Source organism: Habropoda laboriosa, unplaced genomic scaffold (genome assembly GCF_001263275.1).
Source record: "Habropoda laboriosa isolate 0110345459 unplaced genomic scaffold, ASM126327v1 scaffold22, whole genome shotgun sequence".
Lineage (NCBI taxonomy): Eukaryota > Metazoa > Arthropoda > Insecta > Hymenoptera > Apidae > Habropoda > Habropoda laboriosa.
This window is the reverse complement of record NW_017100261.1, coordinates 3,522,767-3,543,724: the sequence shown is the minus strand read 5'-3', so window position 1 is coordinate 3,543,724 and position 20,958 is coordinate 3,522,767. Positions and strand designations below refer to the sequence as shown.

General features: G+C 43.6%; 1 protein-coding gene across 1 annotated transcript in view; it reads left to right on the top strand.

Moving 5' to 3' along the window:
- Positions 1–20,958, top strand: part of LOC108572696 (Down syndrome cell adhesion molecule-like protein Dscam2) — a 143,867-nt gene that overhangs the window by 57,392 nt on the left and 65,517 nt on the right. Inside the window, exons 7-11 of the mRNA XM_017934968.1 lie at positions 1,460–1,756; positions 2,337–2,447; positions 2,648–2,806; positions 9,466–9,610; positions 16,204–16,210. Of these exons, the coding sequence (XP_017790457.1) occupies positions 1,460–1,756; positions 2,337–2,447; positions 2,648–2,806; positions 9,466–9,610; positions 16,204–16,210 (719 nt within the window). The remainder of the gene's footprint in view (positions 1–1,459; positions 1,757–2,336; positions 2,448–2,647; positions 2,807–9,465; positions 9,611–16,203; positions 16,211–20,958) is intronic.

Sequence of the window (20,958 nt, the reverse complement as noted above, 5' to 3'; positions counted from 1 at the left end):
TCCCTAATTCACGACCAAATCCCGCAACATTCTGATCTCGATCAAAACTCCCCCTTTCCACCGAGCGACTGAATTTTCCTCGTTGCCAAAAAACCCACCTAAAAACCGAGTCCTCCGGGTCGCAGCGAAAGAGTCAGGGTAGAGAACACTAAAGTGCAGACGTTCTTCGTGGCGGCTCGATTCGCGCGTACTTAAAGAGTCGCTAAAACTCCGTGGAAAAAGGCGAATTGGAGAAGGTCGCCTGAGCGGCAGACAGACGAAGAATGACGGGGGACCGGTGGAAAGCAGCGAGAAGAAACCTCGTTTTCCAAGTTTTCCAGCCGGTGTTTTTCCGCGGCACCACCTCTCGTAACAGGTTACGCCGCGCAGAGAGAGGACGGCGCGCGCGGCGGGAGGAAAGTGTCAGAGGTTTGTAACCGTGTAGCGGTATTCCGTGCAAGAATCACGGCATGCATACGAAAAGTTGGAAGGAAAGTCGGCTGTTATTTCGTAGTCGACGTGCTCACGCTTATGAAGTTCATGAATTCATTACCGGCAGGGCTCGTTACGCGGAGAGGCACGTTCGTTTAGAGCCCTCCTGGAACTGGAACGCATCCCTGCGAACGCGCCGCGGTTATTTTCAATGTTTCTTCGTTAAGTTGCGCCACTCTTAATCCCTAGAATCCATTAATCTCCCGGCCAATTATTTAGCAGAAAATCCTCTTGCTTATTAAAGCCCACTTAATGAGAACGGATGGAGAACAATCTCCGCGAGAATTCGTTGCTACGAGGACCCTCTCTCTCTCTCTCTCCTCGCCGCCACTTTTGTCAATCTACACCCTGAGAAAAAAAACTTTCGTCTAGCTGGTTCTTTGAAGAAAACGAGCGAAGAAAGTGTAATCGATTTAAAAGTTGCTCGATGTCGCTCGTACACTCCTTACGCCACGGAGTATGAAACAGAGGCTCTTTTCGTGCCGCGATAAAGTAGTAGAGCTGTACTATAACGCTGACCCAGATCCACTCGAGTGGCCGAGTCAAAAATCTGTCGGAGGTCGTGTACCCTCGGGGCGCAACGACGCCTCGATTTTACATCTGCCACGCCGGTGAAACGCCACGTTTCTCCTCGTCCGTGCTCTTTAACCGTTCGATCCGACGATCGAACCGCGCGAGGCACGGTGCTGCGGGAAGGGCGGAATCGGGAGGATTCCGGGGCGCGTTTATCTCGTAAATAAATAGGCGGATATTAGCGGAGGAGCTGTGGCGGAAGGCAGAAGTAGGTGGTAATTAGCAGAAGGAGAATCGCAACGGGGTCGATCGGGGTTAGAAACGAGAAGAGGCAACGATGAAAGAGGGTGAAAGAGAAATATAGAGGGAGAGAGAGAAAGGGTGGACGAGTAGAGGAAGAGAAATGTAGTAGCGTGCTGCGTGGTATTCCGATGGTTCGAGGTATGTGTAATCCGTGCGCAACGCCTGTTAACAGAGATCGCGCCGCAGCTGGTCTACAGGTTTATCGAACAGACAATGCAGACCGGTCCATCGGTTTCTCTGAAATGCAGCGCCGCGGGTAATCCCACGCCGCAAATTTCCTGGCTGCTGGATGGATTTCCGCTTCCGCAAAACGACAGGCTTCTGATTGGCCAGTACGTGACCGTGTACGGGGACGTGATATCACATGTGAACATCTCGTCGGTGAAGTCTGAAGATGGAGGCGAGTACGAGTGCATCGCGAGTAGCCGCGCTGGCGAGGCTAGCCACTCTGCTAGGCTCAATATTTACGGTGAGTACTTATTGCGAGAAAGGGATTTGCCGGCTGGTAAAAGAGAGAGAGATGGAGGGAAAGGGAGACTGTTAAGGAGAAGAATCGCTGGTCGGTGTCGATTGAAATTGACTGGAAACTCGAGAGAATATTACGTTCCCCTTTCTCTCTCTCTCTCTCTCTCCCTTCCTCTTACTTCTCCACCCCACTTTTGAATCGATCGTTGGAAATATCGGCTCGATGGGATCCTTTGTCATTAACCACCGCCCCCTACCCGCGCAGGGTGGTTTCTGTTAATTAAAAACCGCCTCGCAGCTTTTGTTTTATCAACGGATTTACGCTGGCTGCGGAACGTAGTAGAGCCGGACGATGAGTGGGGAATGGAGGAATCCTCGTGGAATCTGCAAGATTTTTATTCCGGTTAAACCACTTTTAACAAACCTCTTCTTTTTTTTTTCTTTTTGCACTAATTTTCAAGTTTCAAATCTTACGTTCCAGCGACAGTGCGACAAAAGAGAATTGCGGAGACGGCGAGGCGTATGTCGCGGCAAGAGGTGAATCGTTGGAAATATATATACGTTTCATTGCTTGTCAATCGCAGGTTTGCCATACGTCAGGCCCATGTCGACGGTTTCAGCGGTCGCTGGGAAACAGTTTCACATCAAATGCCCGGTCGCTGGCTATCCCATCGAATCGATCATTTGGGAGAAAGGTGAGTATTAATTTCGTCTTCCTATCTGGTAACGTTCTAAACGTGTCCCGCTCGAAAACGAAGAAACGGAAAAGAAATTCGTATGTTCGTCGAGCGATTAAATTCCTATACTTAATTCGTCGAAGCTGCGTCTTGAACTTTTCCCTAATACCGATCGATCGACGATTACGTGGCAAATTGACCAGTCACGTTGTTAGCAGACGGAGTGAGGCTGCCCACGAACATGAGGCAGAGGGTCGCGAACGGCAGCCTTTTCATCGATACGGTGCAACGGGCGGCCGATCAGGGCACGTACATGTGCACTGCGAGGAACAAGCATAACTTCACCTCGCAACGTTCCGTCGAAGTGCGCGTTCTAGGTGAGTGATACGAGCGAGCAAATATTTTCCGATACAGGTCTCTTTTGCAGGCTTCGCAGGCCAGGACCGATTTAATTTCCCGAGGCATCTGAACTCTATTGGTCACGTACGGTTTGCCCTCTCCCTCTCCTCTCCCCACACAACCGTGTTGGCCAAGTTTTGATGGAGTGCGAATTAACGTAACCTTTGGAGACATCTTTCTTTTTTCTGTTTTTAACGAAAACACTCGATCGCTGGTAAATGTTCCTTTTTATTCGGTAATCGTTTGTTCATAGATTCAACCCTTTGCACTCCTTCGTCGAGTGCGACTCGACGTCAATTTTATTCACAGGCACGTCGAGTCACACTCGACATTTTTAAATTGCCAGTTTAAATATGTATCATATTTCGCAATATTCTTTTCATACTTAGATGAGCAACGTTACATGTGTACGACCCTTTTTTATAACAAGAAGAAGTGCAACTGTTATAGAAAAGTGTCGTATACGTGTAACGGAGCAATTGTTTACGTTGCTTCCTACCGACTAGTTGTCCTTTTAAGCACTTTTTAAGTAAAACACTTAAAACAACGCGGAGTTGTTGGAAAGAATTCAGAGTGCAAAGGGTTGGTAAGGTGCACAGGGTAGGTTTAAAAAATTGTCCAGATTTAATTAGGCACCATACGTGACCAGTGGAGATATCAAAGAACGATTAGCAACGGATAATCACCGCATTGACATACGCGAAGTTATATCGTCCCTTTGTTTGATACACTCCTCCGCCCCCATTCCGTTTACCCTCCTCCCAGCCCCGACACCCCTCTTTCATGCCGGCACTGGTCCCCTCCGTAATTTTCCGTCCCCACGGCAATCGCATATTAATTACAATTCGTGTATGCATAACATCCCGGCGTGTTTGATGCGTGCCGCCAAATTTACCTTCACACAAAATGTTTCTATATTAGGTTTACGGAGCAAATTCCGTGTACTCCATTGTTCATCCCTGGGCGGGATTAGTTAACGCGAGGCAGCATTTCCACTCCCGGCTTCACCGGGTTTATCACTGGTTCTATGCCGCGAATTTTCGGAAACGCCAGTAATACCGCGAGTCCCCGCGAGCAACGTGCTTTATCGCTCGAAACTCGCTCCATTATCGTCTTTTAATTGTTGCCGCATCGTCGTTAAACCGACGACCCCGTTCACGCGTGAATTAAATTCATTTTCCCGTGTCGCGAGGTACGTACGTACGTACGTGTGTATTGTCGCTGTGTATTTCGAAATTTTTTCGATTCGGTCTTTTGTTCCGTCGAAGATCGCGCGAGAAATTCTATTCCGACTTCCGCGCGCGCGCGCCAAAATCACCCTCGAGTACGACGATTCGGTGCGGCACTCGAGTTTAATCGACGTTGCCACGGGAAAAGAGAACCGGAGGAACGCCCTCTCTCTCTCTCTCTCTCTGTGTACCTATGATTCCGAGGCAGAGCTGGCAAAGTGCGACGGAACGTCCGAAAAATTCGAGAAACTTGCCCGTAAGTTGCCTCAAAGGATCCACTCTCTGGCGGCCGCTTCGGTGGAGACGGGAACGCCGTTCGCGTGATTCCTAATCGCGCCTGTTGACCTGCAAAATCGCGCCGCGCCCCTGCTAACCCCGGTCGCCATTTTGTATACTTTGACGAAGTTCGTTAAAAGCGATCCTCTCGAGCGTGGGAATATGGAATTCGCGAATCTATCTCTCGTAACCGTTTCTACGAACGAGAGGAAGCGTTTAGGGTAAAATCCAGTTCGTCGATCTTTATCGGTGTCTCTCGACGTTTTTTGGATCGTTCACCTCAACGTCTCGAGGATTTTACGGCCTCCTTTAGCATAATAGTCAAGTGAATTCTGAAAAAGTATAATATAAATAGGTACCTCAAATGAAAAATTTTTATTTTACTTTGTTCGGTGAATATAAATTACACGTTACACTTTGCATAGCACGTTTAAAACATACATCGAACTAAAGTCGAAGAAATAAATTCCAAGTTAATGCCATCCTTGAGCTTCGACAATTTAACGCCTACAATGCTGATTTTTTAACTATAATAATAATACGACGAGGAATGCAGTATTATTTTCTAATTACTCCCTAAAATTATTCAAATTTCCCGCCCAAGTGACGAACGTTCTAAACCGAGAAACACCGATCCGCAAGATCGATTATCGTCGTAAAAATGGCTCAACATTGGCCCTGAGTAATATCTAACCACCGAGGTACAAGATTACCCGTGCTTGGTAATCTATACGTTGCAACGTAAAGTGAGCATGTTCGAAGCAAGATCGATTACCAATCCGTCTTACACGTTCCTCCGCCTCCACCGAAGCAAATCCGGCTCGCAGCAGCAAAGGGGACAATCAAAGGTGAACACTGCACACGATACGCCACGCAGATGGTGTGTACACCTCTGTGAAACGTAATCGTTCGACTACAGAAGGACTGTACAGTCGTGCGTAAGCAGCGGAGAGGATTGATCTCTGGACACGATCGAGAAACTCTTTTTCTTACCGTATACCATAGGATAGCTTCCTTAGGATACTACAGGGATTACGGTGCAACGTGTGTACATACATGTGCGCTAGGGTGTGTACGTGTGCGTGTATGCGTCCATCTCTTACTCTCTCTCTCTCTCTCTCTTTCTCTCTATCTCTCTCTATCTCGCTCTATCTCACTCTACCTTTCTATCTGTCTGTCTATCTCTATACTATCTGTCTATATCTCTTCTCTATGTGCGTCAACGGATATCCGTGCGTTTGACAACACTCCGCGAACGAACCCACGCACCAAGAGCACAGCACTTCACTGCATCGCTCAAGCATCTGTCCTTGCACGCGCTCGCCTAAACTGCTCTGTATATTATATTCCGTACGTGTACTTTTGTACATAAAAATTCATGACGCGCCGATGCCACGTACCGTCTTGGAAAGGTACGAGGCAGCTCTCACGCGTGCACGCGAGCCCTTGTGCGATACAACGGGACGCTCGCGTCGCGGAACCGATACGCTCGCTTTCCGTTTAATCGCTTTAAAGTTTACCTTCGTACGCTGTACCTGAGGGAATATACTTGGGTAACGTTGGCCAGCGAGGAATGTCGCTTGAGTTAATATCGACGCTGACAAGTGGCTTTGATATAGTGAAATTGTTATCTTTGATTTTGTTTGGGTGCTGAATGAGTTTTGTCAGTCGTTTCGTTCGTATGAATTAGTTGAAGGAAATCTAGCTTGAAATCTGAAATTAAAATTCACAATTCAAGTGTTGTAAAGTGTCTCCATAAGAGGAAGTTCTCACGGTTTGAAGAAACATTACAATTGTATTACATTGTATTACAACAGCACTAATCTTAATCTCTAAGAGAAGCATTTTCAATATTTTCCTGCTTCCTAAATTAGTTTTGAAAGTGAAAATCGTTTGCCGCTTAATACTTTAACCCTAGAACGGTCTTCGGGTCTTTTTTGACCCACCGCCTTCTTGTACTTTTAGTCATTTTTGCTGTTATCAAGTTTACGTTCCTTAACATTATTTTAAACGTTTATCGTCTAGGTTCGTATGTCGCGTTGGAAACAAAAATTATTACACGTAAGGTCTTAGGTCCTTTTTCACCCAAAAGTCTTAAGTGTACAGTCAAAACGAAGAACGCAGTAGGGTTCATCTGCCACCTCACTGTATCGCTTCCACCGACTATACCTTCACGCCAATGCAAGAGCACGCGCGACGATAGTAACGCCAAAGAAAAAATATTCCTCGTTCACGATAATGTCCAGATCTTCTACCAACAGATTTTCACATTTTTCGATCTCTACAAAATATTTCAAGCTCAAAAGAACTGAAATAATTTGGAAACTACGAAAAGTGCGGTAAGTTCTTCTTTTAACGACGAATCCAAGAAAATTTACGAAAGAGGCACGACACAATTTCCACATAGACAGAATACAATCAGAAATAATACCGAAAAATACTCAGTCTGAACTAAGTATAATCTATTTTCAAAGGTGAAATTTGCAACGAACAAAACTCACGCAGCAGCCGAACATTAATCAATCCCAAAGTTTCCCTTACTTCTTGCACAGCTTAAACCGAACATCTTCTCCGTCCCAGAATTTTGAAGGAAGGATTAAACGAAGACTCCGCGAATTCCATTGAGCCTTTAATTCGTCACGTTCGAAGCGACTCTCGCAGCGGAGCCAGGTTTCTGATCACGTACCGCCGTTTCCTAACGTAATATTTCGCCAGGCAGACAAAACGAGAGACGGCCACGAAGTGATCCCACGGTTCTACGCAAAGACACACCGCCGTTTTTAAATTCGAGCGTCCCGCGTACTCGTTTCGGCCGTGTGCACGCACTTGTACATAAAATCCGCTGTTGTCGAAGCATCGATATTCTATTAAACGTGACTCAGTACCCTATTCTTTACGCGCGCGCTGCGCACTTCTGTGTCGAGCATCCACTCGAAAAACCGCTCCCTCCGCTCAAACAAGCCCGACTTTATCGGCAATTTTCCATAATTGACTCGGAAGGAAACCGTTAAACACGTCGAAAACGCTGCTTATAAACACTCACGCGTTCGAATTACACGGCCGCGACTGTGCGAAAGCAATCAACCGGAGTGCTTGTAACGATTCATTGTTTTCCGTTCTGTTAGGCGAAAATTTCACGCGTTTCCCCCGCTAGCGAGACGAGTGCCGCGCGCGAATTAATTGCTAAAGCTTGTCCGAACGGGGTTCGAGATATTCGATGAACGTTAACGGAACTGGAGGGAGATAAAAACGGAGAGAGAGGAGGGGAAAAAAAAGAAGAACGAAGAGGGGAATCTTTGAAACGGAAAAACGAGGATCGAAGGGGCGGGCGGGGGAGTTCGATCGACGGGGGGAAGTTCATTAATGCGATCGACGCGGCAGCGCGCCGCCACGCTGAATTTTTCGTGAATTTTTCATGCCACTCGTGGCCTGTTGGAATAGAGGAGAGGAGGGAATAGTAGTGGGAAAGAGAAAACGCGGAGCACGATGCAGGTTTGGGTCGGCGCGTTGGGAAAAGTGAAAACCGATCGACGAAAAAATTTCACGGCGCGCCGGCCACGGTTAAATATCAATTACCCACCCGCTTGTTCTCTCTCTGTGTGTAACGCGCACTGGGGCAGTTTATTCATTGAAAGAAGCGCATTACGCGAGTTACGAATATCGCCGTGGCCCCCTCTCGAAACGATATTAAAAGCCCCCCGGGGTTGAAAAACTGGAAACGAGAGTGTAAAAGAAATCGTGGCTCGCGTAGACGCGTGTAGTAAAAATGCAATTACAGAGAGTGAACATGGTGGCGCGTGTTTGAAAATTGCTCGCGAACAGAAACGTTGTTCTTTGATCGTACGACGATGATTCGAACGCTGGTTGATACACGGCCGCGCGATTTAACTGAAAAACAACGGTAAAACGAAGATCGTACGAGTGGGGTTTTTCTTTTCCACTCTCTCTCTCTCTCTCTCTTTCTCTCGTTTTTTCCGCGTGTTTCACGTCGTTTCGATGGAGGTGTGTTCCGAGGAGACTTTCCAGAGTGATACGGTAGCGCGGTGATTGGCAGTTAACTCTTAATTGAGGGGATTAAACGCGTGTCACGTAACCGGCGGAACGCTGTCCATTGGATTCCGATAAAAAAATAACTGTAACGCCGGATTCATCCAATTAAACGGTTTGTTCTACTGATACCGGGATTCATTTCCACGGAGAACATTTCGAAAATGTTAGATTTCAAGGATTGTCGATAAAGTCGCGCTCTTCTGTTTTTGTCATTTTTCTGGAAGAAAATCACACGGTTGGCACAGCGCGTGTACGAAGTTCGCAACGCGCGCGTTGTCTCTATCTCTTTCAAAGCTGTCCGTTTCTACATGTATAGACAAGCGCAACAACAAATAAATATCCTCGTTATCGCGGCATTAAGGATACTTCGGGAACGGTTGGAGCGCGCTAGTACGCTAGTTTCTAATAAAATTCCGAGGGAATATTCCGCGGACCGAGGGAAATATTCTTTGAAGCTGCCGTTTTAAGGCCTTAATTTAGTGACATGCGCGCGCGACCCGGCCCGGCCATGGAAATTTAATTAACGCCGGTGTAATTACAAGCAGGTACAATATCACCGGCCTTTGACCTCGCGCCGCGCTTTCATTAAGCATCAGAGACGTGTGTATGTACATGTTCGACGTATCGGGACAACGTTTCTCTGTTTCTGAATCGTCTGCATTTCCCCACCGTTACACGGAGTGTCCTAAGTGTTGCTGTGGCTTCTATACTTTACCGATGTTGTACAATTCATCCTTCGACACCTCGAACACTCCTACGAGACAAACGAAATTGTACAGCACCGGTGGACGATTATTTAATAACGTATACTCGTCCGATTCAAAGTGTGTGCTCCTCTGTCCCTGTTGAAAAAAGGAAGAATAGCATATGTGTCTTTCGTCCTTAACGATGGTAACACACACACACGATAAAAAAGAGAAAACACGCACATAGACGGAAAATATCGTCCCGTTGAGGGTAACGCGATTTTTTCTCTATATATTAGCCCGACTTTCTCATTCACATTTCGTTTGGTTTCGTTGATTTCTGAGACTGCTTCTTTGGACTGGAATGCCACCTTTGTCTTTGTATTGTTCTTTCAGTGCCACCTAAAATCACGCCTTTCAGTTTTGCTCGCGATTTAAACGTAGGGGACCGTACTAGCGTACAGTGCGTGGTCGTGACTGGCGATCTGCCACTGACGTTCACGTGGCTCAAAGATAACGTCCCGATAGAGACGTACAGGACGTCGCAGGATGCTACGTCGTCGAGCCATAGCCGCGTTCAGGTCCCGGCCGGTCCTGGAGACGCGATTAAGGGGCCCAAACGTGGCCCCAAGGCGAACGGCCAGGGCGAACAGTCCCCGAGAAAGGCCATTACCGTCCGGCAATATGACGCTTTTACCAGCGCCCTGAGCATTAGCACGATCGCACCCGCGCACAATGGCACGTACACCTGTCGCGTGGCCAATGGCGCTGCCACCGTCGCTCATTCTGCACTCCTTCACGTCAACGGTAAACGCACACCGTTGGTGTACTTCTTTCGTTCCACTCGCTTTCGCGATGACAGAGGTGTGTGCGATATATGTTGTACAATTTTCCCTTCTTTTCTTTCATTCACCACCCCGAACGTTCCGGAGTTCTCGAACGTCGCGACGACGCCATTACGGTATCGATCTCGACGCGTCCGCATGCTAGGATGCGTCGCGAGATCGTGAAATTTCGAATTTATCGGTTGCAACGTCGCAGGTAGAGAAAGAGATACGGAGGTACCATTTTTGCAGGTATCTCGACCAGACGTGATTTCACGCGGTATCGATTACAATCGAATCGTTCTCCTCGTTGGAGGAACATCCGAGAAGTGACGCGGGGGCAGAGCAACAGAGCCACCGCGGCTCGCGCGATTCACGCGAGCATACGTGTAATAAAGACAGACTGGCAATTTTCCAGACCGGCGGATTATGTGCTCGCGCTGGGAAAAGTAACTGATTGATCGGTCGGTAAGGAAACAGCGGAACGCGGTCGATCTAGCCGTGCATGCGGCTGGGCATGATCGATCAATCAGCGTGCCTAGAGGCTACACACACACACGACACAGACGCAGCGTGAACAATTTTCCGCTGCACCCTGCGGAGAAAGAAACTTTTGATTCGCAACCGTGTGTCAACGCTCGAACCTCTTGGCAAAAACCTCTATGTGTTATCGTTTGTCAATTGACGATGATAATTTCTCTTCGAGAATGTTTCCTTTCATTTTTCCTTTAGTTTGTTACAATGACCACCTCTGTCGTCGTCGATGAGTCGAGTATTCTTAAGCACCACGTACACTGACGATCGTCGAGGATGATCTCGGAGGCCGAAGATTAAACCAGAGGCTGTCCGAAGTCATTCGACGCGACCTGTTTCTGCTATGATGCTAGTCCAATGTGCACGGCCAGCGTCACGTCCGACCTGAGGACTTCGTGCCTCTACTCCCCCGTTCTCGTACACGAGCCCACCATTCTCTTCGTTTTTGCTTAATTTTTCCTACGGTTAGCTGGAGAACGGTTAGCAACCTAGAGAGAATGTCGCGAGAGGGTAGGTTGGATATCGAGCGTGGCGAAACGTGCCACGCTACGTCTCGTCGTGGATTATTAGATTTCAATTTAGATTAGAGGGAGGCAGGAACGGCGAAGAGCTCAAGATTCCGCTGGATGATTCGTGTAAAGGCGAAGGGGAGGGGAAAAAGTGAGGCCGGTGTCCGTCATGGTCGATCGTGACGCGAATTTTCGATTCTCTCTTACTTCCTGTACGAATTTTTTCGACTACCCCTTTAACCGTCTTTTTTGTGACACTCTCTGTGACTATGATCTTCTCCTGCACGCTGTTACTATCACTGCCTATGTGGCTCTACTGTCTTTCTCTCTCTACTCTCTTTCTCTCTCTCTCTCTATCTCTCTCTCTATTTCTATCTGTCTCTGTCACTTTCTCTCACTCTCTCTCTATTTTGCACGCCTAATTGCACGCTTACGGATGATGTATTTGTCCTTTAACGGATACGTTTCTCGATACGTATATATATAGTTGAAATATATATGTGTATCTATATTGTATATGTACAGTATCATCTTGCCACTGTGTTTTCTGGTTCACGAACGTGTTTTTATTGCTCTCTTATAGTGTGTGTTGAATATCGAGGCCTAAGTATGCGCAAAGTGGACAAGCTGTGGGAATCGTACGTTCGGTAGATTATCGTTAACGAATAGTCTGTGACATCGAAGCGCTCCGTTGTTGAAAAGAGAAAGAAGAAAAATCTGCTTCGGGGGCGAGTTTCCACTCGTCGCTCCCCAAACCGACCACCAACCCCCGAAAAACCCCTTTCACACATTTCACCACGTACGAGTGCATTCCACGGACACGGAGAAACACAATTTTCTCTCTTTCTATGCACCTCTACACGCTTGCTTTCCCTCTCACTCGCTCTATACGCCTCTCTTCCACTCTCGCTCTTTCGATCTCTCTGTCTGACTGTCTGTCTCTCCTGTCTTCTCTCTACGGGAAATGCTCGCGGAGAAACTCGTGTTCGGACTGGTTTCGAATTGGCTGCCGCGAAATTAAACGGGAATCCGGCGTCAGATTAGGATTTTTCGTTTAATTTTGCGCTCGGCGGCCGCGGGAATCGGGGGCTCGATGTCACAGCGTGAGACTACGCTTCTACGTAAAAGTTACCGTTTCATGCTGGTACCACTTCTTCTTCTCTCGTTTTTTTTTTTTTTTCTTTAATCTTCGCACACACCGCGACACGCACACACGTGTATTTTGCATCGTCCAAGCATTAGTTTATTCGTGAGAGACTTGTATACACACGTGCATTGCGTTTGATTTTGGGCACCTGTGTTTGTGAGTATTGGGACACTTGGTGAAATTTACTGGGCTCCGATGGAATTTATTGAGATTTTCTGGACTCCGCTGAAATCTACCAAAAGTTTACTGAAATCTGCTGAATTCTGTTAAGAATCTACTGTATTCTATTGATATCTATCGATATATTTTGAAACCTATGCAAATTTACTAAAATATTTTGAAATCTGCGGAGATCTAGCGAAGTCTACTAAATTTTACTGAAATCTATTGAAATCTTTTGAAATTTACCAAAAATTACTGAAATCTGCTGAATTCTATTAAGAAACCATTGTATTCTACTGTATTCTATTGATATCTATCGATATATTTTGAAACCTATGCAAATTTACTAAAATATTTTGAAATCTGCGGAGATCTAGCGAAGTCTACTAAATTTTACTGAAATCTATTGAAATCTTTTGAAATTTACCAAAAATTACTGAAATCTGCTGAATTCTATTAAGAATCTACTGTATTCTATTGATATCTATCGATATATTTTGAAACCTATGCAAATTTACTAAAATATTTTGAAATCTGCGGAGATCTAGCGAAGTCAACTAAATTTTATTGAAATCTGTTAAATTCTTTTAAAAGTCTACTCTATTCTACTAATATTTATCGAAATCTTTTGAAACCTACGAAAATTTACTAAAATCTATTGAAATCTACAGCAAGCCTCATTGTCATTACACGTCTAATATAAAACTATTCGAATGATCCATTTCAAAATCTCCAAGTAGGTATAACAAGTGCACACACTACCAGCCACAAGTTCAAAATCACCGGAGGCCAGTAGCAATTTACCCAATTTCGATTGATTTCAACGACAAAAAATTCTACAATAAAACTTGCTAACCTTTCTCTACAAATTCCTGTACAACCTACACTGCGCAATGGTCCCAAACTCTTTTATCCTATATTCCATACATACATTTTTCCCAACATACAACGCTAACTTTATCGAGGAAACGTCCCAATACTTGCGAACAACGGCGTTTCGATTACGTTCCTAACATTCGCATCTGCACGCATTTAATATGCAACGGTATTCTTTTACGTCGGATCGTTGTTAACGTCACCACGGAAACATTCCAACGATCCACGCACAGTAGGATTCGCGTGTGTTCTTTTGTCTCCCATGTTCGAATGAACCATTACCACACTTTGTTACTCTATCTCTCTATCTATCTATCTATCTATCTATATCTATCTCGATATTTGTGTTGTATATCGTATATCAATCATGTTTTTGATAACGAGTCTGACCGAGTTACGTATGACATTATCACACTATATACAATATATATATATATTATCCAGTAGAACAGTATCTTTTTATGAAGACTATATATGCTATGTTTCGCTCGATAATATATTCTCTATCGTTTGTGTACTGTCATCATCATCATCACTGTCATTCTCATCGTTATCATTATCGAATTATAGTCCGTCTAACGAGACCAGTTAGGAAATAGAAAGAAAGTGGCTGGCGCGACGATGTTCACGTGATCGATGCTGCTGCGGTTGCAGTTACCGGGTTATCGCATGCAAGGCCAGGAAATCTTCGTGCTTTCCAAATGTACACACCGTCTTGATCGTAGGAAAAAGCTCGTATGCACGGTGTACAAAAGCAGAACACTCGGTTATTTCGATGTATTTATATCGTCGACAAAGAACACGTCGACTGCCACGTTGGTCACCTGTGACGAAAGATTGCTTCCTCGATGGCGCCATAGTGGTCGTCGATGACCGGAGGGCCTCAAACCTTCGGAATAATTCGAATGAAACGAATATCGTCGACTAAAAATTACGATCACAGCTAACTAGACACTATTTGGAATTTTTAAAAAAATAATAATAAAGCATAATACAGAGGGTGATAAAATTGTTAGAGCCACGATACGAAAAATATGTTTTTTCTTTGTGTAGAAATACTGTTCGCTAAAGATGCACAAAACAGTTAAACTTAGCTTTACAAAACTAACTTATAGCTTTATAACTAACTTACCAGTCATAAAGACTACAGGTAAGAAGTAACGATAAAGTGAGCATTTGGTAGAGCTACCTTCTGCTGCAATTACAGCCTTGACTCTTTTCTCGATACATTTTAAGTAATTTACTGTGCATCATAAGTAGCAAAAGCACTGCAGGAAGAATACAAATGCTCAAAATCTACAGCAAGTGGTTCTCAAGCTTCGATTTGCAGCTCCGATGCAAAATATCGTCCATACGACAGATAGTATTTCCTAAAGTACTCCCAAGTCTATATTTGCAATTCGTAAACACCAACGCTTCTTTAAGAAAGCTAACAAAAATTCAGTATATAACTAAATTTTCATTTCAAAATTAATCTCCATTTCTTACAATTTCGCCCACTGTACAATACTCAGCTTCGAGTAATACAAATTTTCTCCCGGCCCTCTATCGTGGCAGTCGTCCTGTTGTCACTAGGTTTACGGGCACTTCTCATATACCTATCTCTACGGACACTAACGAAACCGCAGATTTTCTTTAAAGAGCATCTTATTCCATTTAAAAACAACATATCGTACACTGTCAACACTTTACCGACCGCTCGTTCTTCAGCTCTTTTCGGGCTCCGTCTTTACTATCGTGCAGGAATATAAGCGCTTATTCTTACAGCTGTACAAATTTTCAATGAAAATTCGCGAGAGTGCCTGCTGTATCGTTCGCTTTCTCCTAAATTCAAATTAGCAACACTAAAGAGCGGTAAGCTTTGGCAGCGAAGAGCCGATTAACCCTAGCATTCCTAAGGGGTGAGTTCCTCAAACCCACTGTAAGAGGTATTTAAGGATAGGAGGATAGTGCGTGGGTTACTTAGTACCCACACAGTAAGTTCCTTTTTAGTCTTTATTAGTTATCTGGCTCACGAGGTTTACTGACTGGCTGCTTGAATGACTCTCAGTCACCTCGCGAGCTTCTTTCTCGCCCTCTTCTTTTTCCGGATTGGTCACCCCCAACTTATTGGTTGTAACCAATCAGGAATTTTGTCTTTAACCCGCCGCTAGTCCTTTGCGCCCTGGGCGCGCTTTTTCCAGGACCGCGGCGAATTATGGTGGGGGCGTATTGTCCGCTGTAGCACATTCGGCGGATTTTCCTCCAGGTCCTGGGCCTCTGGGCCCGTACGCGGATCTTTCGGCATACCTTGGTCTATGACATGGCAAATTGCTATCGAGACCGTTGGTGAATGTTTCTACGAAAACATGGGCGCGCTTTTTCCAGGACCGCGGCGAATTATGGTGGGGGCGTATTGTCCGCTGTAGCGCATTCAGCGGATTTTCCTCCAGGTCCTGGGCCTCTGGGCCCGTACGCGGACCTTTCGGCAACCCTTGGTCTATGACATGGCAAATTGCTATCGAGACCGTTGGTGAATGTTTCTACGAAAACATACATTGTTAGATTTACTAAACGTTAAACAGACTAAAACGCACGTCATAAACCGTGTTGGTCGTCCGCGTGGCAAATGCTTGCTTCTGCACTACAGCTGGTCGCCACACCACAAGTTGGAAAAATTCTCAAAAAATTCTTTATCGTCGTGTCCACATTTAAGTTCAATATTCAGAAGTCCCCGTTGCTAAAAAATACGATCGCGTGAAGCGGACCCCAACGCTCATCTTATCTCCACAGAGCAACAAATAATCACAGAACTAATTGGGAAGGAACGATGTATAACTCTATATAACTATTCATGTATAACATCAGACGAATCGCTTCAGACTAGTTTCATGTTAGTATACACTCTATCGTATAATATTATTCTTTTTTATAAATACTTGCAATAATGTTCATAAAGCATCACATGTTCAAGTACTACAAAACTTTTTGCAGAAAGCAATTTTTCTTTAGGATAAACGAGTAAAAAGTAGCGTGGGTTCGAGGAACCTCCCGTTGGGACTCCGCGTGACGGCTCGAGGGTTGGGAATGCTGGGGTTAATAGGCTTCCGGTCGGTAAAGTGTTAACTTCTAAGCGAAACTATGCGATATTATGTATCTCTATAAAATTTACAATCGGTAGGAGAGAAATGAAAATTTACAATTTGTCGTGGAGAAATGTAAACGGTTTCTCTAATTTCCCTCGTGAAACTCGAAATGCGTGAAAATCACGCGCGTAAGCCTAGTGTCGAAGAAACGTCTAGTTTCTTAATTCCACTGTGCGCAGGGACATGTGAACGCCGCGAGTCAGCCCTGTTCTAGCCACGCGTCCAGCATGTGGATTAGTCTAGTATTTCCTGACTCGTCTCGTTCGATCGAGATACAATACATCTATATATACACATTGGGATCGTAGTAGTGAATCGTATACACGGACATAAATCGATATCGTGCGACTTCCCGATGCTTACGCGTTTACTGCGAAATTGATCTCTCGCAAATTGTTCGATTCACGCCAGTCGATCTTCCGATAACCGGACGAAACGTTCCTTGTGTTTCGGAGCTCGCACGCATATCTGCCCGCTCGTTCTAGTTAGTCTTTTCACACGCTCGTTTCGAATTGTTTAATTCTGCTCGACGTCCCATACGTTCTGTGGTAAGTATTCTCAAACGCCAAGTTAAATGAGAAAAGAAAGCTTCTTTTTTTTTTTGAGAAAAGAACTATCCTAACGAATTATCGGACATACGGATTGTTTCAATTAGAGGAAGAAAAGATGAGAAACCGAAAGGAAAATGGAAACGTACGATTCCGAGGGAAGGTACAGAAGGCGAGAAATTCACGTCAGGTGATAGACGAATAGCGAAGAGTAGAAAGACACGAGATGCGGTTTTTTCTTTGTCACCGGTACACGTTCCGAGTAACGTTCACGCCACGGTTCCGTATTTTCGTCCGCACTTTCGAAACTCGTCGAAAATAAGAAAATAACGAACAGTGCGTTGAGTAGAGTAAATGTAATCGGTACAGTGTGGAATAGCTGTTACAATCGGCACAATTGACGCATCGATACGAAGTGATCCGGTGGTAAAAATCTTATCGATGATCGTGCCTTTCTTATCGTATTTACAGGCGTGTCGTCGTAGAGGAGAGTGTGCTAACGGCGATTGATGGAACCGATAAATGAAAAATTGTTGATTAATTTAATAGAGCAAAGGCCCGTTATATGGGATACAAGTTTACATTCGTGCAGAGATAAAAGGTTGAAAGACGCAGAGTGGCAGGAGATATGCGGTTTGTTAGCGGCAAATTTTGAGAATTGGAGTGAAGAGGCCAAGAAAGCATACGGTAAGTATTTGTTATTGTTCCGTGAAATTTGATTGCTTGGAGACAAGTGAACGATGCTTGAAATTGAACGACTTGCGGATTCGTCTTGCCGAAGGGACTGACCCAGCTCGAGATAGAAAATGATCGGCGAATACTATTGCACTCGAAGAGCTTTGAAGGAACAGCAGAGACGCGAAATACAGTGGGTGATGGAATTATTAGAGCCGCGATACGAAAAGTATGGTTTTCTGCAGAAATAAGATCATTTTTAATCAACGATTGTTCACTAAAGATACGCGAAACAGTTAAACTTAGTTTATGTAGTCGTAAAAAATACAGTTAAGAAGTAACGATAAAGTGAGTATTTTGTAGAGCTACCTTTCAATGCAATCACAGCCTTGACTCTTTTTCCGATACGTTGTAAGTAGCAAAAATACTGCAACAGAAATTCAAATGCTCAGTATCTATAAAGCAACGAAACTGTAACAAGTGGTTCTCAAGTTCCGATGTTCATACGACAGATAATATAGCCTAAAGTATTCCCGATTGTATACCTGCAATTTGCAAACACCAACGCTTCTTTTTTAAAAAAAAAAAAAATAACACCAATTCGGTATATAACTAGGTTCTCATCTGGAAAATGAATCGTTATTTAATTGATCAATTAATATATAAGAAATTATATAGGAATCAAATTCTAAGTTATTAAATTCTGGATATTCATAGGATCAATATCATTGATGTCCAACAGCTTTAATAGAAAAATAAGGATTTAATAATTCATCCATATAATATAAAATCTTGGAAGAAGGGAAACAAATAAAAATTCAAATAAATATAGGAGCAATCGTTCAAATAGTCTCTAAAAAATGATTTTTTAATAAATAACGATTTAAATGTTTATTATTAACAATATCAAAAATAACAAAAATAGTAAAAAAAATAATTATAACTATTATACTTACAGTGAAATTATGAAAAGAAATTAAATTATCAGCATAAGGAGAATTAGAATCTTGAAAACTAAACATATCTCTTACAGGTGTCTCTAACAATTTTCATCAGCCGCTGTATCTGAAAGAAAAGAACGCATGTAACGCCGGTTTATACTTTTCAGTACAAAGAGCTACGAAAAGATGGTCGAACCTAAGATCCGCGTATAAGAGGAGCCAGAAACAACAAAAACCTGGTTCATCTGCTAAGCCTTCGAGGCCGTACATATATGCCAAGAGCATGTCGTTCTTGAACAAGCTCGAAGGACCAACGATTGCCGGTGGAAGTACTAATAATAAAACGGTAGAAGAGGAACGAGATGACGTAGCGGGAGAAGGAAGCAGCACGTTGGAAGAAAGAAGTAATACAGAGGAGGAAAAAAGTAATACGGAGGAGGATAGAGGTAGCATGGAGGATGGAGAAAGTTTTGAAGGTGCGGCGAGCACTTCCGGTGGGAAGAAGAGGAGGAACAACATCGAGGAGGAGTTAAATTCGAGAATGGTGAAATTTATAGATCAGCATCTAGATTCCCAGAGAAAGGAGACGGAAAATATGTACATGTTATTTTTCAAAAGCATCCTACCGATGCTGAATTCGTTCAACGACAATGAGAGACTGGTCTTTCAAGCTGGAGTGATAAACTTAGTTCAACATATCCAGAAAAACGCGCAAGTGAACAATTCGGTACGGAGCACTATCGGCGAATTGTTGGAAAATAATACGTTACCATTGTTACATGTCAACCCAAAGAGTGAACATTACGATAGTGACAACTCTGATTGTACAGTTGTACCTTTAGAGTAATTGATTGCTTATTGGTTTCTCTTTCTTTTACTTATTTATATAACGTCGGATCAGCGTATTTTCCATTAGCGACCACACATTTTGTACACTATTACAGCCTTTCGTGTAATATTGTTATTTGTGCAGGTATATTGCTTAACTTACTCACATTAATTCACTTAACTTACTTTACTTACATTGTTATTAACTAATTAGTACAGTCAACCCTCCTATAACGCGATTAATTCGTACCGCGTTATATGGAAACCGCGCTATAAGAAACTCAGATTTAACGTGCAAACTAGATTAATTCGTGCCGCGTTATATGGAAACCGCGTTGAGTGAAACTCGGAAGTAAGTAAAATCACTTGTTAATCAGTTTGATTCGTTCTGCGTTGAATGAAAATTGCATTCTCAGAGCGTCAAGTTACGGTGCATACGGTTGTGGAAAAAATTTTACAAACACAAAAGGCAAGATAATATGTTAAGTACAATAAAATTATTTTTATTTAATCGAAGAGTTCATACAAAGAAATGATAAAAAAAATCAAACTAAAACTAAACTAAAAAACTGTTTTTCAACAAAACCAAGAAAATTATGTAAAATTGTGTAACATAATTTCATGTGTATTGAACGCTCTTAACACTCATCCTCGCTTTCAAATATGAGTGGCCTAACTCTTCGTTTTTTAATGGGCCAAATGTCTTCCTCATCTGACAAATCTTCATGTTGATTTTCAATCTTAGCTTTTTTTTCTAACTGTACTAAAACCTCTCTATACGGAGCTAAGCAGTTTCTTAACTCTCTTTTAAACTTTGCGCTGCGCACCATTGAATGATCAGTTTGAGCGAAATGAAGTTCTAATTCTTTATCCAAATTTAGCCCTTTTTTCACATCATATAAATTGAGATTTGGCACCCATTAAAACAGAACACTGTGAACGATCTCGCATCGTTTCTTCGGCTTATAGGGGAATTCCCTGATAACTGAAATTGGAAAATGGTGATGTACCTTCACCAAAAAGAAGGGAATTCCCCGCTAATTTCAACTGTAAAAATTTAACACATAGATAAATTCATGCTATAGAGAATCTTCTTAAACCAATTAAGTTGATGGAATGTTGTTGAACGGAAACCGCGTTATAAGAGTACCGCGTTATAGGAGGGCCGTCGCAATTTTGGAAACGTCGCGTTATATGGAAACCGTGTTATAAGAGTACCGCGTTGTAGGAGGGTTGACTGTATAGGTATAGGAAGGAAACAGCATTTGTACAAAGTTAAAGGGGAAGTAGCGTATACAACTTGTCATGCAGGAACTATTTATTTCTTGAATCTAATATATTATATCAGGTGTAGAAATAAGCTTTTTGATAAAGTAAAAATTTCATTTAAAAAAAGATATGAGAAGATAATCGTTGATATATTTGCAGTATCGCGGCCTCCTTACTCAAATAGGAAACCAACACGGGAGAACAGAGGGGGGGTAGTTGGCGTAGTGCGCAAAGCCTCGGCTTGCTAAGCCGAAGGTCCCGGGTTCGATTCCCGGTTGGGTCCATCAAAATTTTTCCCTAGGTTCTTACATATTCGCCGTTGTTTTCTACGCTTCTTGCCACTTTTCTGGTAAATTACGAATCCTGAGATAAAAACTCGGTGGTTTTGACGCGATTTACGCGTCGTCTGGGCATTTATCGGAACGTCTTCGAGAGTTCTGAATTGTGTGTC